Here is a 21157-nt window from a genome sequence, read left to right as displayed (position 1 = left end):
ATATATTTAGATTCAGTTCTAATGAGGAAGTGACCAAGTTGGTGCCCCTTCCAGAGAAACTAAAAAAGGAACAAAGTGAGACACTGTGGTGGCCACTCAGAACCCTTCAGGAGGACTTGCTGCAGGAACAGAGATGACTGACAGCCCAGCCACCCCCTGGGTTCACGGGGGCTCTCACACAGAGGCTGTGCTTCCACTGGCTGCCCTCAACCCCTGACTGAGCGTGGCAAAGGTAGGAGAGAGCCCGTCCACGCCTGCGTGAAGTGGGATTCCTGCAAAGGGCCATCTTCAATTTTGGACTCCCCGCAGACCTGGCCAAGGCTTTTCCAGACCTTTGCTGAGGGCTGGGGTACTTCCCAATCAATCATTCCCTCCTCTGCCCCTCTCATGACCTGCGCTGAGGCCTGAGGTTTCTCCCACCTATTCCTGCTTTCTCCCCTTTTATCCTTTACAGACATTTCCCTGAATCAATCTTTTGCATGTCTGATCCCATCCTGGCATCTGCTTCTCAGAAGATCCAACTGACACAGACAGAAGTAGACAAGCCAAGGAGTTGAATGAGAAGATTTCAGGTTAGAACTGGAGATTCCTTACTTCTTATCCCTCCTGAGATGTCTGATTAAAGACAATGGATAAAGTGGCAAAGGTGTGTACTTGTCACATGTGCCCACCCTCAGAAGGGTCATTTTGGACCTGGAAATCTGCCTTAAGTGATCAGAACGACATCAGTAACATTAGCAGTGGGCACGATGCCTGTATCAAGGAAACAGTGTTCCCAAGATCAAATGCCAGGTCATATGTAGCAAAATTCAACAGTCATTCTTGGTTCTTCAGACCAACTCCAAATTTTGGATCTAAATTGCATTATCCAAAAGTTTCATTGGAAACTGGACGTGATGACAAAGAAAGGAATGTATTGCTTCATCACTAGATTTTATTAGCAGTAAGATTCAGTATTCACATGTTAGCAGCTCCTAACATGGGTTGAGGGTGAGCAGAATATCTTCCCTCACAGTTTCTTGGCTACAGAAGTTGAACCTGTGGAGAGAAAACAAGAAGTCGGCATTTCCCCGAACACAGCTGGTGTGTTGAGTTTGAAGATAGCCTCTGCTGTCCCCTCAGTCTGAGCGAGGGGCACACCTTGTGCCCAAGACTAGACGTTGGCTGAGGGAATTCCTCTTTGGTAGAAAGGACTGAATTTTCTTTTCCAATTTTATTCCACGGCCATGTAATAGCAGAGAGAAGAGCTATCACTGGACAGGGAGGGTTCATTTGTCACATCTCCAAAGCACCTACTAAACAAGGCACACTGGCAACAGATGCAACTGAGGGAGACTCAGGTTAGCAGCATGACCAGAAACCAGCCCGAGGAAAAATTCTCATGTCCTGGTGTTACACTGGCTTGGCATTCTTACTTTAATTCAATGTTGAATTGAAATGACTGATTTTACTCATTAAGACTGAACAATACTTAGGATGCTTCAGAGCTAATTTTCTTTAATAAAATATATAACCATATGTAAAGTGCCTGGCACATAAGAAGTGTTCAGGAAATGCTCTTTTCATCTTCATTTTCCTCCCTGCAGTCTAATGGCTAGCAGACGTGCAAATAGTAAATTAAAGATTAAAAACTAATATTGATAAGGGTATAAGAGATAAAGTTATATATGAACAAAGGTGAACTGAATTTGTTTTGTGGTAGTTTCAAATTTGCTAGAGTCCAATCTCCACATGTGAATTCTAGCATTGAGCCTTCACTTAATTACTTGTAAAATGGGTATAATAACGGTATTTACCTCCCATCACCACAATCAAGAGAGTAAACATATCCATTATTCCAAAACTTTCCTCCTGTTCCTTTGTAATCTCTCCTTTTCATCCCTTCCCCTAGGTAACCACTGATCTGCTGTCATTATAGACTATTTTGAACTGTGTAGAATTTTATACAAATGGAATCAAAGGTGTATGTATTCTTTTGTCTAGTTTCTTTAATTCAGTGTAATTTTGTTCAGTATAATTATTTAGAGATTCATCCATGCTGTTGCATAGATCACCAATTCTTTCCTTTTCACTGGTGAGTGGTATTCCACTGTCTGGAAGACTACAATTAGTTTATCCATTCCCTTGTTGGTGGATGTTGGGATATTTCTAGGTTTTGACTATTGCAATAAAAGCAGCTATGAATATTCATGCACAAATCTTTGTATAAGTATATGCTTTCTTTGCTCTTGGATAAATTCCTAAAAGAGGAATAGCTGAATTGTAAGTAGGTGTATGTTTGGCTTTTTAAGAAACTGTCAAACTGTTTTCCATAGTGATTGTATCATTTTACATGCCCTTCAACAGTGTATGAGAGTTCAAGATTCTTTACATCCTCACCAATGCTTGTCAATCTTTTAAATTTTAGCCATTTAAGTAAGTTTATGGTGGTATCTCACTGTGGTTTTAATTTGTATTCCCCTAATAACTAGTGGCATATATTTTTTTATTCTTTCACTTTTAATCTATTTGAGTTTTTATATATCAGGTAGGCAGCATACAGTTGTGTGTTGATTTTTTAAAATCCAATTCAATAATCTCTGCCTTCTAATTGTTGCATTTAGACCATTTTAATTTAATATGATTATTCACATGGTTAGGCTTAAGTCTACTATCTTGCAATTTGTTCCCTACATTGGGTTTTCCCCCCCATCTTTTTATGCCTTGAAAATTTTCCATTTTATCTCCTTTGTTGGCTTATTAGCTATGTAGTTCTTTATTATTTTAGTCATTGCTTTAAAATTTATCCTGTGTATTTTTAACTTATCACATTTTACCTTCAAGTGATAATGTTCCAATTTACATTACAAAGAACATTACAATATTGTGTTACCATTTCTTTTCTCCTACCATGTATTTTTTTCATATATTTCATTTCTACATATGTCATAACTGCTCCCATATTGTCATTATTTTTTAAATAGCCAATTATTTTTAAATATTTAAATAACTATATTTAAAAATCTCACGTGCTCCCCAATGTAGTTAACTATTTCCTATACTCTTAATCCCTTTATGTAGACTCTTTTCCAACTGGTATAATTTTCCTTTCTCTGAAGACCTTTCTTTCACAATTCTCATAGTATTGACCTGCTGGTGATGAATTCTTTCAGCTTTAATATGTCTGAAAAGTCTTTATTTCATCTTTTTCTTTGAAAGGTATTTTTGTGGATATAGAATTCTAGGTTAACAATTTTTTCCTTTCAGTACTTAAAGAGGTTCCACTGTTTTCTCACTTGCATTGTTTTTGATGAGAGATCAGCTGTACTAATTATCTTTATTCCTCCATATGTGTGTATTTTTTTCCTTTGGCTGCTTTTAAGAGTTCCTCTTTCTAACTGGTTTTGAGCAGTTTGATTTTGATGTGTGTTTGTGTAGTTTTGTGTGTGTGTGTGTGTGTGTGTGTGTGTGTGTGTGAGATATCACTTGAATCTATTGGTTTATAGTTTTCACTAAGTTTGAGAATTTTGAAGCCATTATTTCTTTAAATATATATCTCTCCTCCTTTTGAGTCTTCAGTGAGAACTATATTACCTTCTTGAAATTATTTCACAAGTTACTGATATTCTTTTCATTTTAAAAATTCTTTTTTCTCTCTGTGTTTCATTTTGGATATTTTCTATTATGTCTTCAACTCCATTAATCTTTTCTCCTGCAATGTCTAATCTGCTGTTAATCTCATCTAGTATATTTTTCATTTCAGATATTGTAGTTCTCCTCTCTAGAAATTCAACGTGGGCCTTTTTTCTATATATGCCATACCTCTATCGACATTTTTAAATAAATGGAGTACAAGTTTAATAACTGTTTTAAAGTCTGTGTCTGCTATTCTAACAGGTGGGCCAGTTCTGGTTTGGTTTCAATTGATTGATTATTCTCCACATTATAAGCTGAGTTGTCCTGCTTCTTCATATACATGTGAAACTTTTATGGAACGTCACATATTGTGGATTTTAGCCTGGTAGCTGCTGAATAATTTTGCATTCCTATAAATTTTCTTGAGCTCTGTTCTGGGGTACAGTTATTTGGAAACAGTTTGATCCTTTCAGGTCTTTCTCATTCTATGCTAATTTTTTCCACTACGGAGGGAAGACCATCCCAAATATTCCACCCAGTGTTTCTTGAATTATGAGCTCCTCTGGTCTAGTTGGTAGAAACAGGCACTATTCTCAGCCCTGCAAGAGTACTGGGTACTATTCTCTACAGTCCTTTTGACTGGATCTTTCACAGGCCTCGGCTAGTTTCCTGATATATATGTGTTGATCAGTACTCTGCTGAGTGTTTAAGGACATTTTCCAGATTTCTGAGATTCTCTCTCTGTAGCTCTCTCCTTTCTGGTCCTCTGTTCTGTGAAATCTAGTTGCCTTGGATTTTCTGGATTCTTAGTTCTGTCTCTTCAACTCAGGTAGTCCCCTGGGCTCTGCCTGAATTTTTCCTTCTTGTGTGACATCCTGGAGGCTCTCTCAAGGGACAATTTTAAGGCTCCACCTTATTTGTTTCTTATCTCTCAGGGATCACTGTCCTTTGTTGCCTAATGTTCAGTGCCTTGAAAGCTGCTACTTGATATATTTTGTCTGAATTTTTGTTTGTTTCACTTGGGAAGGTAAATCTGGTCTCTGTTATTTCATCTTTGCCAGAAGCAAAAGTCTCCTCATTGGACTTAAATGAGGACTGAATGATATGATGGTAGAAGACGCATCACACCTTGTCTCAGAATTTGGCTTTATACTCAGAACACTTGGGCTGATATTGGTATTGTTATGATTACCATCATCATTAGCTCACTCTTTCTGGTAGTTCACCACGGTAAATATCCTTCGGCTCACACATGCTTCAGCCCTGATTAGAACCAAGGGTTGAGCTTTGTCTTCACTACAAGGGCCAATGATACACGACAACATATTTGTATTTCATAATAAGTTAAGCATTTTCCTGGTAATTTAAGTGGCAATTTGGTGAATCTAGGAAGTTCAAGGAAGATGCACTTATTAAGCACACACATAGCACAAGGCACAGCTGCTAAATGAAATCATTCTTTGCACCTTAGGATTGTGAAGCCAGATTCTTATTCTAACACTTGTATCAGATAACACAACAGTCGTCTACAAATCTATCAAAGCTGTTTTCCTAAAGCTCTACACTTTCTCCTAAAGAAACAAAAGGTACTAGGAAGCAGCTGTGGCTGACATATAGGGGAACTGCTGTAGGTGATTTAACTTAAAGTCATCTTTCAGTGGGAAAAGAATTATAAATGTGACTCAATACTTCCAATCTTTTTGGATTTTTATTACTTACACTTCTCCATCGTTTCTTTCCACACTGATCTGGGATGCTCCCACTTTGGGTAGAGTTGGGTTGATCACATTGTTGTTCCAAATAAATTTAACTCGCTGCAAATCTCCAACTTCCACATCGGAGTCAAATTCGTTGGAATAAGTACTGTCTGGTTCAAGAGTACCCCTTGGGAGTGGAGAAGTTAAAACATACATGAACGTACATAAATAAACATATAAATATATACATATATGTTTCTAAAACCAGCTTACAATGTATTCCTAGTAAAATGATTGGTAGTACACCTGTCAATCTAATGGTTAAATAAATGCAGACATGTGTGCTAACTCAGTGGTAGTTCATTTGCCATCAATAACTCGTATTACTTTAAAGTCATCCTTAATTTAATGAAACTTCAAACATGTTTTGGTCACAATCCTCCCACAATTTAATAAATAATAACATTATATCATCCTTTTGCAGTTGTTTCGTGGGTAGAATAATTATTTAGTGATTATAAATCAGATGCTATGCATCAAATTAAATCTCTGTGATTTTCTCAGGAAATCACAAAGAAAAACTTTAGAAACAGAATTCTAAAATGTATTAAGTTACAAGGGGGACATAATCTCTTCCTTTTAAGGACACGTGGTAGTACTGTACTCCTGAAGAGGTTCGCAACAAGTCTCCCCTGAATGTGCCACTTTGGCATGTGGACTATTTTGAGCTGAAGGAAATCAAGACCCAGCAGATTTAAGAATAATTTTTACTTCTCCCTTAACTGCCTAAAAGAATTTAGATAGAAAACCTGGTCCAGGAAGAGAACTATCACTAGAGATAACTACAAGGAATAGGAGCTTGGTGTGCTAAGCTGGCGGGGAGTTCAGCTGGGCCTGTAGATCGAATTCTTCTCTCTGTCCCAGTGTCTCTGCGTGGCAGACATGGTTTACCAAACATCGGCTCTTCCCATCTTCCTGTGGTTTGTCTTCTTCCCTTTGACGTCCCAGACCTCTACTCCCTCCTCCTTAGCTCACTCAGAGGGGCATGGAAGCCTGAACTGTCTGACTGCCTGTGGGTTCTTATAGTCTTGTGGGCCCCCATATGTACATAATTAGATTAGTTTTTCTCCTTTTAATATGTCCTGTGTTAATTTGACTGTCAGACCAGCCAAAGAGCCAAGAAAGGCAGAGGAAAAAAATGTCCTTCCCTACATTCCCGTAAACTTTTATGTCCCTAACATATATTATATGTGTGAATTATTACAACATTTAAGAAGCTTGGAGTAACAGCTTACTTGAAAATTTCATACTGCTTAGAATTTCCTTTATCTCCAAACAAAGACACTAGTATGTATCCTGTAACCTTCTTTCCAGACAGCGTGACAGTCGCCTTATACCTCCAACCTGCAAGGGGGAAATATTTACAAAATATTCATTTTTAGAAAAATCACTCTGAAAACCACCTAAGTTGGATTCCATTACTGCTGAATTTTGAATAATTTTTATATGGTTTTGGTTTCTTCTAATCAAATAGTGATAGATATTCCTTTATCTAAATGCTCAGAGGATAGAAACTGGGGGAGGGGAGGAACACAAAATCTTTCCAAAGTCAAAAGATTTCAAGCCAAGAGACTAAGCAATATATTTTGTTTTCAATTTTTTCAACCTAATAATTTACTCTTGGACATTATAAGAACTTTATTTTAAAAGATAATGGAAAAATAATAAAATGTGATATTTTCATTAGTTTATTTCCTTTTTATAGATCATGAAATTTGAGAGTACTGTCATCTTTTTATCTAAACACTCTACATTTATTTTAACTGTCTATAATTCAGCTTTCCATTGTATTAATTTATGGTAACCATCTTACGGCGCTAGTCAACAGTGAACTACCAGTTTTTGCCATTTAGAGCTAGCCTGGGCCAAATTGGAAAGAGGATACAATTTGGCTCTAGTTTTTACAGTACAGCTAACCCTACTGACTCCCATCCAAACAGTTTTCTTCCCCTGTTACCCAAAAGAGAAACGTGGAGTCTGTCCCCAAGTCTCATCATCCCTGCATCCTCTGATTCCCATCAGCCATGGAGTCTACCATCCTAATATCTCTTGAATCTGTCACTTCCTTTCCAGTCCCACAACCTCTGTTTTCTCTCTCCTGGGTTACTTTTCTGCTTGTAAAAAACCTCCAAATTTTATGCAGTGAAACTTAACTGAGTATGAAGAGGCTAGAGCAGAAGTCTCCCCAGAATCAAATATGAAGACATCTGTTTTTATATCGTTGATGGTTCAAGCCCTAAACTCTGTTCTGCCACCCACGTTAGCCATGTTTACACTGAGCATGGCACTGAGGTGTTTTTCCATTTTGAGGAGGAGTGTTTAAAACTTTGGTACAGAAAAGCACTTTCGCACATTTTCACTAGACATGATAAAATACCCAGCATTGAGAATTTAAGACAAATAAAATAGAGACTTACGAGCAAAATTGCTGGCATCACCGGTGTTTAGGTAAAATGTCTGGCCCACATCTTTTGTTTTTCCAGGAAATTTATCAGCGTAATGACCCATCTGTGGGCAGCCTTCACTTGGACAAGGGAAGCACTTGTTCTAGCAATAATAAACAAATGATGAATGAGGATGCTCTTTTTATAAATCATGTACCATCTTATTCCATGTGTTGTTGAATTCTCAAATACTCTAAAGCCAATTCTGTTCTGATAGTAAAAGATGACTTTAATAGGGTCTCAGCAAAGGTTAAAAACGAACCTCACTATTTACAATGATAAATCAGCAATTTCACTGTTAAATAACACGATACCAACAAAAATATTATAAAAATCACTTGAGAATTTATATGTATATTAATATATTTAAATTTTTTTTCTCTTTTGTGTCTCTAAGTTGCTCCAGGTGCCCCAAGACAACCATCTGCCCTTAGGTGGTTTAATTTATTTTTCTAAAAATTGCAAAAGAAAGAGCTGGAGGAGATAATCAGCTTCTAATACCCACTGGGTACCCAACAGGACCCACTGGGATGACAACAGGCTTAAAAGTCAAGATTTCCTCAATTTCTTTAGCTCCCACTTAGCATATCAAGGTCTGAAAGATTCAGATCTCAGAATTCTCCTAGCGTGAAGAGAAAATGCCCCAGTTGGTCATTAAGGCTTAGCCATGAGGTCAGGGTCTGGAGAAGATGGCTATCATATAAGAAAATGTCCTCTCTTTCTGGGCCAAGAAATTGTGGGAAGAAGAGAGGGAGGAGGCGGACAAACAGAAACTCCTGTGATGGAAGGGAAGGGCAAGGCTGCTCCACGGTAGAGGCAAGTGGTGAAGTCCTGAATCAATGGACTAGATGGGGACTCAGCTGAATCTGAATCTGCATCTGACAAAAGCGAAGGGGGCTGAACCAGCCAGGAAGAAATGGCCAAAGCTCTCTGAGGGCATTACTCGAGCCAGAGGAGTGGATGTGCCCATATGTCATCTGCAGATGTCAACCATGAGCCCATCAATAAGGTGGACCCCCCGCCAGGCCTTCCTCTTTGCCCTCCACACTGACCACTACCACCGTGATCACCTTGCCCAATACCAGATTGGGGAGAAGCTGATGAGGTGATCCAGAGGCTGAGAAGTCTGCAAAACTGAGAATTTTTTCTTATAAAAGTGTCTGAGCATCACCTAAAAGGACTATTTAGATTATTAAATAAGATTAAGTTTTAACTGGATGAAATCTAAAGCTTCTTTGTCTGTTTGTTTGTTTTCCCCATTACCTAGAAAACGGGGATTTGAGAAAATAAAAATAAAGCTAGACCAAAGAAAGGGAGGTGTTCTTGTTGTATATGCAAGCTGTACAGCAAATAAAATATGCACCCACCCCCGCTTCCCTACACATAATAGCTGACATTTGTTGAATGCTAATTGTTATATTTTAGAGTCTGAGCTGAATATCTCACTAAATCCTCCCACCAAATCTATGGAGTCTACCATTATTATTTACATTGCAAAATGAGGAAACTGCCTTAGAGAAGTTAAGTATTTTGGCTCAAATCATTAAACTATTTAGTGGTGAAACCAGGATTCAGATCCTTTCTCTTCATTGCTAAAGTATACGCCCTTGATATTATAATTTCACCTGGCATGTTACTTGAAACTTTAGTAACTAATATAAGGTATACACATTTTTATTTGAAAAAAATATATAGTGAAAGGAAAAGCCATAATAAAAAAAAAACAGAAAACCCAGGCCATTGATATGCCATATTCAAGGTCATGTTTAAGGATCCTAACTTAGATACCCAGAGAACACCAAAAAAGATGAAAACTCAAAAAACATCTTGGTAATTATGAGACTGCACAGAAATGTCCACACGTCCATAATCATATACTTCTATAAAGTTAACATTTAAGACAAGATTTCCATGTTCATCAGCATCCTGTAGCCTTAGCTCAGATTTCTACAGACAATTTGTTTACTTAGAATTACTTCCAAAACAAGTTTGAACCTGATACACACAGAAGTGACAGAGAACCAGGCAGACATGGGACATTTCAGTTTACAAGCTCATTTCTCTAAAGTTCTCCAATGCCTTATCACTATTAAAATAAACATATATGATTGAAAGTAGAAATAGTGTGGCAGTCCTGTCGTAACATTTACTGAATGCATGCTGTGTACAGTGAATCACATCGGTCATGAGAAATGATGGGCACAAAATGCAAGGTAGATTCTACTTACTGCAGTGAAAACACTGTAAGACGCACAAGAAAATCCAGCAAAGCCATCAGGGTTGAGGATGCTATCAGAGTAATATTTGTAGCTTCTTAAGTGATTACAGGCCACAAAGTCACGAGTTCCTTTGAAATCAGACATGATTACACATCAGCAGATTTTGTTTTTTCCAAGTTAATACCACCTTCAGGATATAGTTGTTGGATAAATTTCTCTATTTAGCAGTCACAGAACAAAATCATTTATGAAAGGTAATGATTCAAGATGCAGCCAGAAGTTAAGTACTGCTTAAGATAATAATAATTATGCCATAGCTAAATGAAATGGAAAAATAACTCTAGAAGGAAAAGATTAGTCCATATAGATGTAAGTATAAATTGGTAATGTATTCCCTGAATAATTAGATCCTTGGAAAGGTGACTACAAATACGTTTTCTTTCCTATAGTCTTCTCATGTCCACTTCCCCCAGTGAAAACCTGTATCTTGGGGATGCAATTAAAAATCTTTTGTTACAAAAAATGTGAGGCCTCTATAATACTAAAGTATGTAGCAAATTTATCGAAAGGATACACAAATTTTCCCCAAAGAAAATCTCTTCATGCACATAATAGTTTTACCTTCCCAGATCCCGTCTATGTCAACAATCTGAGAGAGAATGTTCTTCTGACACCCGGGCATTTCTTTTCCTCCATTTGGAAAGAAATCTAGGTGGCCCACAGTTTGGCTCATTCCAAACCCTGAGATTTTAAATGTGGGAAAGTTGATGTTAACATACAGACTCAAAGCACTCTGAAACACTCTTATGTATAGACTCAAAAAACACTCCAGGAGAACAAACTGAGGAACTCACCCAAGTTGGGGATCATGGGGGCAGCATCTGTGTGAATTACATCCACAAACTGGGCATCGCTGGGGTCCAATCGGACTAGTTCAGGTGCGTCCTGAAAGCAAGGTTCAGCTGGATCCAACCCTAAAGCAGACAGGATGTGTCATGTTAGTGTCTATCAGTGTCCAAGCCCGTTCACCTTTCTCATGAGTTACAGACCTGAGTGCTAGCATCGGTGGTAATCATGAGTAATGTGTGGAAAGAGATAAGCCGGTTCTTCCCTATCTTACCATTTTCTGAAGAGAAATCTGTGTCTAATTTACTATTTGCATTAAAGTGAATTTTCCTCAAACCATGGAATTTGGCCTTAATTATGGATGCTTAGTTACTGGAACAATCCCCTTTACTAGCAGCAGTTACAAGGAAAGAGACAGGCTCTGGGAAATTCTGGACTTCTAAAATATCTTCAGGCTAATGAAGTTCCACCTGTATTGCAAACTCCCACGAGGGTGAGGATCTTGGCTTTCACAGTCCCCAGGATCACAGCCTGGCACAGTGCCTGGCTGAGCAGGGTCTCATGGGCATGTACGGACTATGGGAAAGAGTGTTCTCTCCAGCAAGTTAGCGAGAGATATTCCGGATGTCCCCACCAATCTATATGTAACCAACTTATCCAAAGTATTAAAAAAGAGAATCAGGAGGTCAGAGGCAGAGGGGGAAGATATAAGAAAAAAATAATCATTCCCTGAAACAGTCACTTCTCAGATCCAGGATAGCAAAGTCTTGAAAGTTACAAGGTTGCTGTAGGACCCTGGGTATCCAACACATGACTCCACTGGCTGCATGCAACCTGAGGTTTGTAAAATAATATTTTGTAATCTAATTAGTAGTCTGCAGAGATGGCAGCCTAGGGCAGCCAGACTACCTGTCCCCACAATATCTGGGTTGGGGTTGATGAGAACTTGGCTAATTATTAATTGCTATTGAAGCAGAATATAATTACTTATACATTTTTGAGCACTTTGGATTTAATTCTATTTATCATTTATTCTATTATTTATGCTATTTATTCTATTCATGAAACTCATCCTTTATGAATGCCTGGCAAAGAGAAAGTAGACATGAATAAGACTGCCAGATATTCTTAACTCACATTTTAGTCACATGCAATATTTATATGTTAAACAGAGCTCTGTAGACCAAAGATCAGTATTAATAAAAAATTCACAAGGTCTCAGAACACACTGATTTCTCTGATTACGTGGCCTAATTGGGAAAATGTGAAAACTTGTCTCCTCAGGTCAAAAACGGGTCTGTGTCAAATGTCTATCCTTTTAGACCCCACATGGGCTACATTTAGTCTATGTTTGCAGCTTTTATCATTTTACTTACCTGTGATTCGTCCAACGGTCCCATTGGTCCTCCTTCCTGCCTCCCCAGCGGCATGGGAACCCAGGCTATGGCCAATGATGTGGACATTGGAAAGTGAGTATCCAAATGATGACTGTCAGAAAGGAAACTGCTTCAGAATGTATTCAAATTAGCAAAATTCAAGATGGGCACAGAAGAGGATTCTCTGAAAACTCAGCTTTTAAGAAGACATGCTGCCTCTTCAAAACAATTGATTTTCAAGGATTTTTTCTTTTCATCTATAATGGAAAATGTCAATGGTTTAACATTTAAACTGGTGGAAGCAGTGTTTTCTTTTATTGTTTTACTATGTGGAGGAAACCCTTGATGGAGATGAGGACTTGTTACTCAGAGGTGACGAAGCAAGGACTTGGATTAGAAAATAACAATGGCTCTTCAATCAGTGGTGCTGGGAAAACTGGACAGCTACAAGCAAAAGAATAAAACTGGCCCACTTCCTTAAGCCATACACAAAAATAGACTCAAAATGGATTAAAGACTTGAATGTGAGACATGAAACCATAAAACTCCTGGAAGAAACACAGGAAGTATGCTCTTCGACATCCATCTTAGTAATGTTTTTTGGGTATGCCTCCTCAGGTGAAGGAACCATAAGCAAGAATAAACAAATGGAACTATATCAAACCAAAACACTTTTGCACAGTGAAGGAAACCACCAGCAAAACAAAAAGACCACCTACTGAATAGGAGAAGATATTTGCAAATTATGTATTGGGTAAGAAGTTAATATTCAAAACATACAAAGAACTCATATAACTCAACATCAAAACCCCCAAGTAATCTGATTAAAAAATGAGCAGAGGACCTGAATAGACATTTTGCTACCAGACATACAGATGGCCAACAGACACATGAAAAGATGCTTCACATCACTAATCATCAGGGAAGTGCAAATCAAAGCCACAATGAGATACCACCTCATACTTATCAGAATGGCTGTTCTCAAAAACACAACAGATAATGAGTGTTGGTGAGAATGTAGAGAAAAGGGAGCCCTCATACACTGTTGGTAGTAATGTAAACTGGTACATCCACTAGGGAAAACAGTATGGTGGTTCTTCAAAAAATTAAAAATAGAACTACCATATGGTCCAGCAATTCCACTTCTGGGTATTTATCTGAAGAAAATGAAAACACAAATTCAAAAAGATATATGCATCCTTACGTTCACTGCGTAATTATTTACAATAGCCAAGATATGGAAACAACTTAAGTGTCCATTGACTAGGTGAATAGATAAAGACGACGTGGTAAGGCATGGCGTATTTTATTGTGCTTTGCAGATACTGTATTTTTTTTTAATAACTGAAGGTTTGTGGCAACCCTGGGTTGAGCAAGTCTATCAGCCCCATTTTTCTAACAGCAGTTGCTCGCTTTGGGTCTCTGTGTCCTATCTGGTGATTCTTAAAACATTTCAAACTTTTTCATTATTTTTATACTTGTGACAGTGATCAGTGATCTTTGATGTTACTATTGTAATTGTTTTGGGGCACCACAAACTGCACGCATGTAAGATGGAACACTTAATTGATAAATGTTCTGACTGCTCCACTAACCAGACATTACTATATATATATGTATATATACCTGAAACTAATATAATATTGTATGTCAATTATAGTTCAGTTAAAAAAAGAAAAAGACAAAAATTAGAGTTAAAGAGAAAAACAAGATAATGAAAGAAATTACTCAAGTACTTCCAAGTTTAACATTCTCTAAGTTTTAGTTACCAAATCAGGTTAGCTTGTTATTATTGCACTTTTCTTAAAAAAATAAAAAACAAACAAACAAAAAACCCTTAGTTTAATCTTCAGGTTGACATTATCATGTCAACTTAGTTTAGTAACTGGTAAAATTAAAAGAAATATTGGTGGAATTTAGTAGAAACAACCTACTTGGTTGCTTGAATAATAGCACTGAAAAATTAGTTTATTCACTTTAATAAATATATTGATGAAGCCCAAATCTAGATTTTTTTTCCCTGCATTTTTCTTTTCAGCCAAGGAGAAAGCCGAATCTCAATAGAAACATATCTTTGGCAATTGACAGCAATATATAAAAAAAGAGAGAATCTAGAGAGTAATGTGCCCATCTTTTATGTAACCCAGAGGTAGCTCGTTACTTTAAGAACTTCAGCAAAATATGCCACTTCTGCCCCCACAATCCGGATGTTCTGTACGGCTTGTGTGTACGTAGTTTGGGAGCCACCTTTCCAGTCCACGCAGATACAGTTCACGCTTTCCACCTGAAACAGGTTCTGGTGGAAGAGGCCCAATAAACAGGTAAATAATTCAGGATCTTTACTAATTACTAATGAACACATTTAAAGACTAGGATATATTCATTCCCTGACCTGTATAATATGATGCTCGTTTTTAACCCCAAACCAATAAACAAAAGTTCTAATCTGTTATGGTTATGGAATCCCTTTTAAAGTTCAACATTGAGTCCAAACCAGAGGTTTAGCCATATGGAATCTCAGAAATAAATTATATACACATATCTGAAAATCTACATTCCTTTTGAGCTGAGAATCATTTTTTTTCTTCACTGTATAGAAATCTATTACTACCCTCTTCCCTCCCCCACTCCAATAACCATCAATTACCCAATAATTATAAATTATTTTAGAAGACAAGTTATGGTTTTACTGTTTTTTTCAAAACTTGTGAAGTCAATTAGACCTCTCATTTTAACTCTCTTCAGGGTCAGCTGAAACCTCGAAGTTAACTCAGTGTTAGCCTTTGGCTTGAGTCATAGGCAGGTCTGAAATTAAACGGGTCTGGGACCTAGTGTCTTTTGTCTTAAGACCTCTAAAGAAATGGCTTCATCTTTGTGCTATAGCTGGCCACAAAAGCTTGTTGAAGAAATGAATCAATGAGAATGTTCCTCAAGTACTAGCAGTTACCAGGGACATTTGTTCTATTTGATTTTCTGTCTTTTAATTCTTCATTATCCCAGGGCACATTGCCAAAGGCAAATTTAAGAAAATAGGATCCCTACTGTTGAAACAACAGAAGCCAGAAATGAAAACCTAGTTTCCTTAGCTATTGCTGCTGTAGGAGATCAAAGAGTAGCAAGGGAAAATCAAGGGAAAATAATTAGTGTGGGCAAAATGAGTTATCATAGTTCTTCACATAGAAATTAAAACCTACTGAAGAAATTAAAAGCTACTGAAAATGCAACAAATGTTGCAACAGTACGGCAACATCTGTTGCTAAAATTCTGAAATATCTCTGTATTACTTATTAAATAACCACCACCCAGAGCCACCAAGTACCTGCCAACCTTGCTGGTCTGACAGTCCCAGGTCCCCTCCACCCCACGTTCTCCCCTGGGAACCCCAGGCAGGGTCAGAGGATCCTCCAGTGTCATGGTGGCAGGCATTTGTCCTGACTGAGTGGAGCCTGTGCCATCTCCATTGTTACTTATCACTCCAGAAACCGTCTTCCCTTACGAGATTTCCAGTCTCACCTTGCACATATTGACCAGCCAGCTTTCTTCTCCATTGTCTATGAATCCGTGAATAATAAAGCGGGTTATTCTATCCGTTTTGAAATTGGAGGCCGAGATAGTTGATGGATCTGCAACGATTTCCTATTTGGGGGAGAAAAGTGTTTAATGTCAGGTTTCTGAAAGTATCCGATAGAACTGTTTTCACCTGGAGGAAAGTGGCTAGTGGGAGATGACTGCTGGGAGTGAGTTTCTTGTAAGGATTCTCCCACGACAACTAAACTGTTTGCAATCATCACCAAGCCACTGCTTTCCAGATGTCGTAACATTTTCGCATTTGCTATACTTGGGATTACATGTCTGCTATAATATTGGTGCTAGGGGGTCTGGTCTTTACACAATAAAAGACTGTGTGTGTGTGTGTGTGTGTGTGCATTTTATAGATGCAAAATATGTTGAAGGTTACATACAATACTTGGAGATTATATAAATATAATATCCATTTTTAGAACACTTATTAAATGGCACCATAGAGGTAGAATAAAAATAATATCAAGTTAATGGATATTTTAAACAAGTTATAAAATAAAACTTTCATAAACAAGTTGCATAAAATAATACTTAAGCTCATTGCCCTAAAAGTCTACAGAGATGCAAATTCCACTGTCTGATTTGTTCTCTTTAGAAGACAAAATTCAATATCATTATTACATAAAATAGAGGAAACGTAGTTATGAAAATGATGCATGTTCTTACTTGAAAGTTGTTTGGGTTTTCATTTGTATATAGGAGGAAGCGGGTGTTGACATCTTTTGGATCCCAGGGCAATGCTTTGAGGGGTCTTTCTGTAATTCCTGCCCAGGGGGCATCATCGCTGAAGCAGCCAAGTCTTTCAAAGCAGACTTTTCTTCCTGCAGTCACCCAGAAGTGTTTGAAGGGTATTAATTTAACCGGAATGCTCTTTCTAATGGTATCTCTTCCAAAACTGAGTTAAATTGCATTTTGTGGCATATTTTCTTCCTCCACATCCCCATGCACCCCTGTATACAATCCATAAAACAGCTTCAGCTCTAAGAGAGGCTGCCGCTCCTCGTTCCCACCGCACAGGACTGCCTCGCACCCCGCCTGTCTCTGTCCAGTCCCGTGCGAGGGCTGGTTTGAGCCTCTCAAGTTAGATTTCTTCCTTGGGCTCTTGGTGCCCAAGAAGGGAGCAGCCTTGTGTCCCCAGGCTTTGGTAGAGGGGGATGAGGCAGCCACCTCCTTGTAGCCATCTTCTGGCTTTGAGTTTTGGGTGGAGACCCTAAGTTTCATGCAAATGCCAAAACTTTCGATCTCTACCTGTCTGAGTATTCAGGTCTCTGACCTATATCTGAGGGATGTGCTGGGTTCCTGTGATGAGAAGCTGCTCTCAAACAGTCAAACAGAAAGTCCATGGTTGACACGACTCTGTGTTTGGATGTTAATCCATAAAAGAACAACATAAAGGAAGGGCTCTCCAGGAGGATAAAGTCTACATTAATAGTGGGAGCAGGAGTCGTTGTCGTTGTGGGGGCTGCATTCTCAGAATCCTACTATGTGCCAGGTGCTGGGTAAGATGATTCACGTGACCTAAGTCTCATAAGTACCCTACCAGGGGGGCGGTGCTATATGCCCACTTCACAGAGGAAAACAGTGAAGCACAGAGAGGTTAAGAATTTTGCTCAGGGAAATACAGTTATGGCTGGTGGAACTGGGGTTCAACTCCTCCACTCGACTCCAATTTGCTAAATTTAGCAAATAAAAATACAAGTTAAATTCAAGTTTCAGACAAACAATACTTTTTATTATAAAAATAAGTTTAAATTTTGTTAAATTCAAATTTTGTTATTTTTTATTTATTGTATTTTTTGCAAACTTTTTATTTTACCCTTTTTTTTGTTGTTGTTGGTTTTCTTTTGAGGGGGATTAATTAGGTTTTATTTACTTACTTATTTTTAACAGAGGTACTGGGGATTGAACCTCTGCAGGACCTCATGCGTTCTAGGCATGTACTTTACCACTGAGCTATACTCTCCCCCAAAATTTTGTTTTTTTTTTATAAGAATAAATTTTACTGTTTATATACATATGTCGTATATTCGTTGTTTATCTGAAATTCAGATTTAACTGGGCAGCTTCGCTTTTGTCCGGCAGCCCTGCTCCCAATGCTGTGCTCCTAGTCACGACCTCTCCTGCGCACTGTGCTCCTCATTCTCGTAGTGGCCTGAATTCAGCCATTACTGTTTTTCTTCAAAGTACTGAACAGTAAATCTCCCCTAGCATGACATAACTATCTTTTCTTACCTATTACTGCTCCCAGCAACAGCGAAAGTGTCCAGATTAGCAGCATCTAAATAAAATTAAAAGAATATAATTGAGTCTGACTAAGCTTTTAAACGATTGGCATAATTTAAGTGCAGTTAGACCTCTGGGGGAAAGTGGGTCAGTTCTAACAAACAAGACTTGGAAAACATGTTCCGACTCACCGTGGCACTCCTGTTAAGTCCTGTGCACAACCAGTAGCACCCAAAGGTCCTTTTGTAGGCAGACCTTATCTTTTTTGAGCAGTTCCGTGGGAAAGTGGCATGAAAAAAAGAGGAGGTACCAAGCATGTATTTCTAATTTTAATCATAAATAAACCAAGATTGATAGAGTAGGTAAAGTTTTCCACAGTATTTTTGGAAAGATGAGGAAAGGGTAGATATGAACAGTTCTCTCTTAATGTGATTATACAACACTCAGAAACACCAGGACTTCACGGTAGTGAAGGTTCTCTTCTGCCTGTTTTTTAGTTTATAATTCTCTGTGCAGGTCTGTGGGTATGTGTGAAACTAAATTGTTTTCACAGATTTGATAGCAGCGGTCTTGACAACAAATACTAAAAGCTTCCCAGCTCATGCAATTTTTGTCTAACCTTGACTTACCCTCCAAAACAGTGAAATAGAGGCAATTCTTCAAAAGAATTCATTTCTCTTAGGAAAGCTGTTGATATTTTATTTTGATAGTCCATTGGACTCTAATTTCTCAACAATATCATCCAGGAAACAATAAGTGAACTGATAAAAGAAACTAGGGATACTTCTAAGAGCACAGAGGTGAAATCAGTGACCCCAACACCAAAATGAAATTATGCATAAGAGAAAAACAAAATTCCACTTGGAAAAAAATGGTTTGGGAAATATAATATGAAAGAAAAGTCTGTGATAGAAAAGATTTGGGATGTTTTCAGTTGGTGATGGGTTGTTAAAAATAAATTTTAAAAAGACTGTATTATGGTGGCATAATTTTAAGAGACCAGAGACATTTAGCCTGACAGAATCATAGACATATGTTGAATCATATGAAATTGCCACATTTGTAGGTCAAAAACAGTCAAATAATTCAGCTCCCTGACAGTTAATGGGAGCGCAAACTTGAGTTAACAAACTTTGATATTGTATTGCTTTTACCAAATCATATTTTCAACTTTATATAAGCAAACAAGAAATGTATAATCAAAACCAATGCTTTCTCTATTTGTCTTTATACTGCTACCTGACAGCAAAATGACTAAACACAAAAGACTAAACTCTCAATACCAGTCACCACATTATCTATGAAACTTAGCTCAGTTGCCTTGAAGCTGCTTTGTCAGCAGGAATCAGCTGCAACCTGTCTCCTTGCTGTAAGAAGCACAGACATGCGTTGCTTGCTTTGCTTAGACTGAGGTCATACATTCAGAGCTGCTTTGCTTATGGAAAATCATACTTTGTCCCTTGCCTTAACTGGCAGGACATGCTTTGCTTACAAGGCACAGGTGGATAGAACAGGCTGCTCGTGCTCACAGAAGACAGTGACTTAGCCCTTAGATGGGAACACTTGGGCTGCTTTACATGCTTAGACGATTTCTGATCATTGTATGGAGACCCTGTGGCGGTCTGGTTTTCATTATCAGTTGTTTGCCACACTGTAACCTTGCTCATGATTGTCTGAGGTTTAAAATAACCGTTTGTACTATCAATATTGTAACCTTCTCTCTAAGCAGAAATCAAGATAATGTTTCTGTTTTTCACCAACTGAAACTACTGACCCGCACCCCTGCGTGTACACCAAGCCCCTTACTCATTCCTACGACATATTTCACTTTGATTCTTTGCTTAACTCTTCTCAATAAATACAAGAGCTTTGGAGGAGCTTGGGGAGTTGGTCTCTGGCTTCCCTTCACTGTCTTGACTTGATAAAGTCTTGAGTAATTTCATTCTTCCTTGGTGGGACTTTTGCTGGACAAAACCCACAACGAACAGAATCCACAACAGGTGACTCTGACGTGATCACCGCTCGCGGTGATGAAGACCCACAACTGGGGACCCCTATGTGACAGTCAGCAGCAAAACCGACGTGATTGTTAGCAGCGGCAGGACCGGCGTGCTCAGAAGGAGAAAAACTTCATCCACGGACTTCAAAGAAAACTTCGTCCTGGTAAGTGGATAGCAATGCCCGCTCGGGACACTTGCCAGCGTGTCTACATTTCAGTGAGAGCTCTTCTTTTCTTTCTTTTTGTAATATGGGTCAACAAATGACGAAGGAACAGCTTCTTTATCCTAGAACATTGCAGCAGCTGCTAAAGGCAACTCATTGTATGGTGTCCGAGGATCAATTGATAAAGCTGCTTCAGATCGTGCATGAATTTTGTCCATGGTTTCTTGATCATGGAACAATAGATTTAAAATTATGAAAAAAAACTCTGCCATACAAAAATGTTTTAAGAAAGGTCAATATTAAGTATAATGCCGTTACCTAGGTTTAAGAAAGGTCAAATAAGGTCTTGTTATATCTATTGCAAATTTGTAAAAAAAAAATAATTAGTGTAATACAATTCTTATAAATAAATTAAACACAAATGAGGTAAGAGCTTTTGAATAAATGCTTTAAAATAAGTATATTTAAAAATGTATGATTAAAATAATCTACAAATATTTGGTGTTTTAAAAGTCTAGAGTTGTGCTAAATTAAGTTAAATGATGGAAATTTATTAAATAGCTATGTCATTTTCAGATAAAATAAACTTGAAACATTAATTACCGAACATTGACTTCCTCTTACAAAAAAAACTAAAGGTATTGAAAAATATTAATAAATGTTTGGTGCCACCATAATATTCTCTACTATTAAAAAAAAAATCTCAGTAAGGTAAGATGAATGTGTAAAGGAAGGTATAAGGGATGAAATTATATTTTGTTGATTGAAAAAGAGTGACTTTGTCCTAAAGCTGGTTACTTCTGAATAGAAGGAAAAAATAAGGGACAAAATAATATGGATATAGAAAGTTGTGGAAGGTTTGTGGAAGAGGAACCCCCAAAAAAGAGTTTTTACATGGTCAGGATCGGCTAAGTTTAAAATCAATTTAGTCA

General features: G+C 37.9%; 1 protein-coding gene across 2 annotated transcripts in view; it reads right to left on the bottom strand.

Annotated features, from left to right (window-relative positions):
- Nucleotides 1–912: 912 nt before the first annotated feature.
- PNLIP (pancreatic lipase) overlaps nt 913–21157 on the bottom strand; it is a 58451-nt gene continuing 38206 nt past the window's right edge. For both annotated transcript variants that reach the window (XM_072972362.1, XM_072972363.1), the window contains 12 exons: nt 18072–18117; nt 16506–16660; nt 15771–15893; nt 14419–14553; nt 12258–12369; nt 10890–11009; nt 10657–10776; nt 10045–10163; nt 7790–7919; nt 6608–6716; nt 5335–5499; nt 913–1038 (listed from right to left, as the gene is read on the bottom strand). In XM_072972362.1, coding sequence (XP_072828463.1) covers nt 975–1038; nt 5335–5499; nt 6608–6716; nt 7790–7919; nt 10045–10163; nt 10657–10776; nt 10890–11009; nt 12258–12369; nt 14419–14553; nt 15771–15893; nt 16506–16660; nt 18072–18117 — 1398 coding nt within the window. In that variant the 3' untranslated portion in view covers nt 913–974. The remainder of the gene's footprint in view (nt 1039–5334; nt 5500–6607; nt 6717–7789; nt 7920–10044; nt 10164–10656; nt 10777–10889; nt 11010–12257; nt 12370–14418; nt 14554–15770; nt 15894–16505; nt 16661–18071; nt 18118–21157) is intronic.

This window comes from Vicugna pacos, chromosome 11 (assembly GCF_048564905.1).
Source record: "Vicugna pacos chromosome 11, VicPac4, whole genome shotgun sequence".
NCBI classification, from domain to species: Eukaryota; Metazoa; Chordata; class Mammalia; order Artiodactyla; family Camelidae; genus Vicugna; species Vicugna pacos.
The sequence above is the reverse complement of the archived record's forward strand: the minus strand, read 5'-3'. Positions and strand labels throughout refer to the sequence as shown.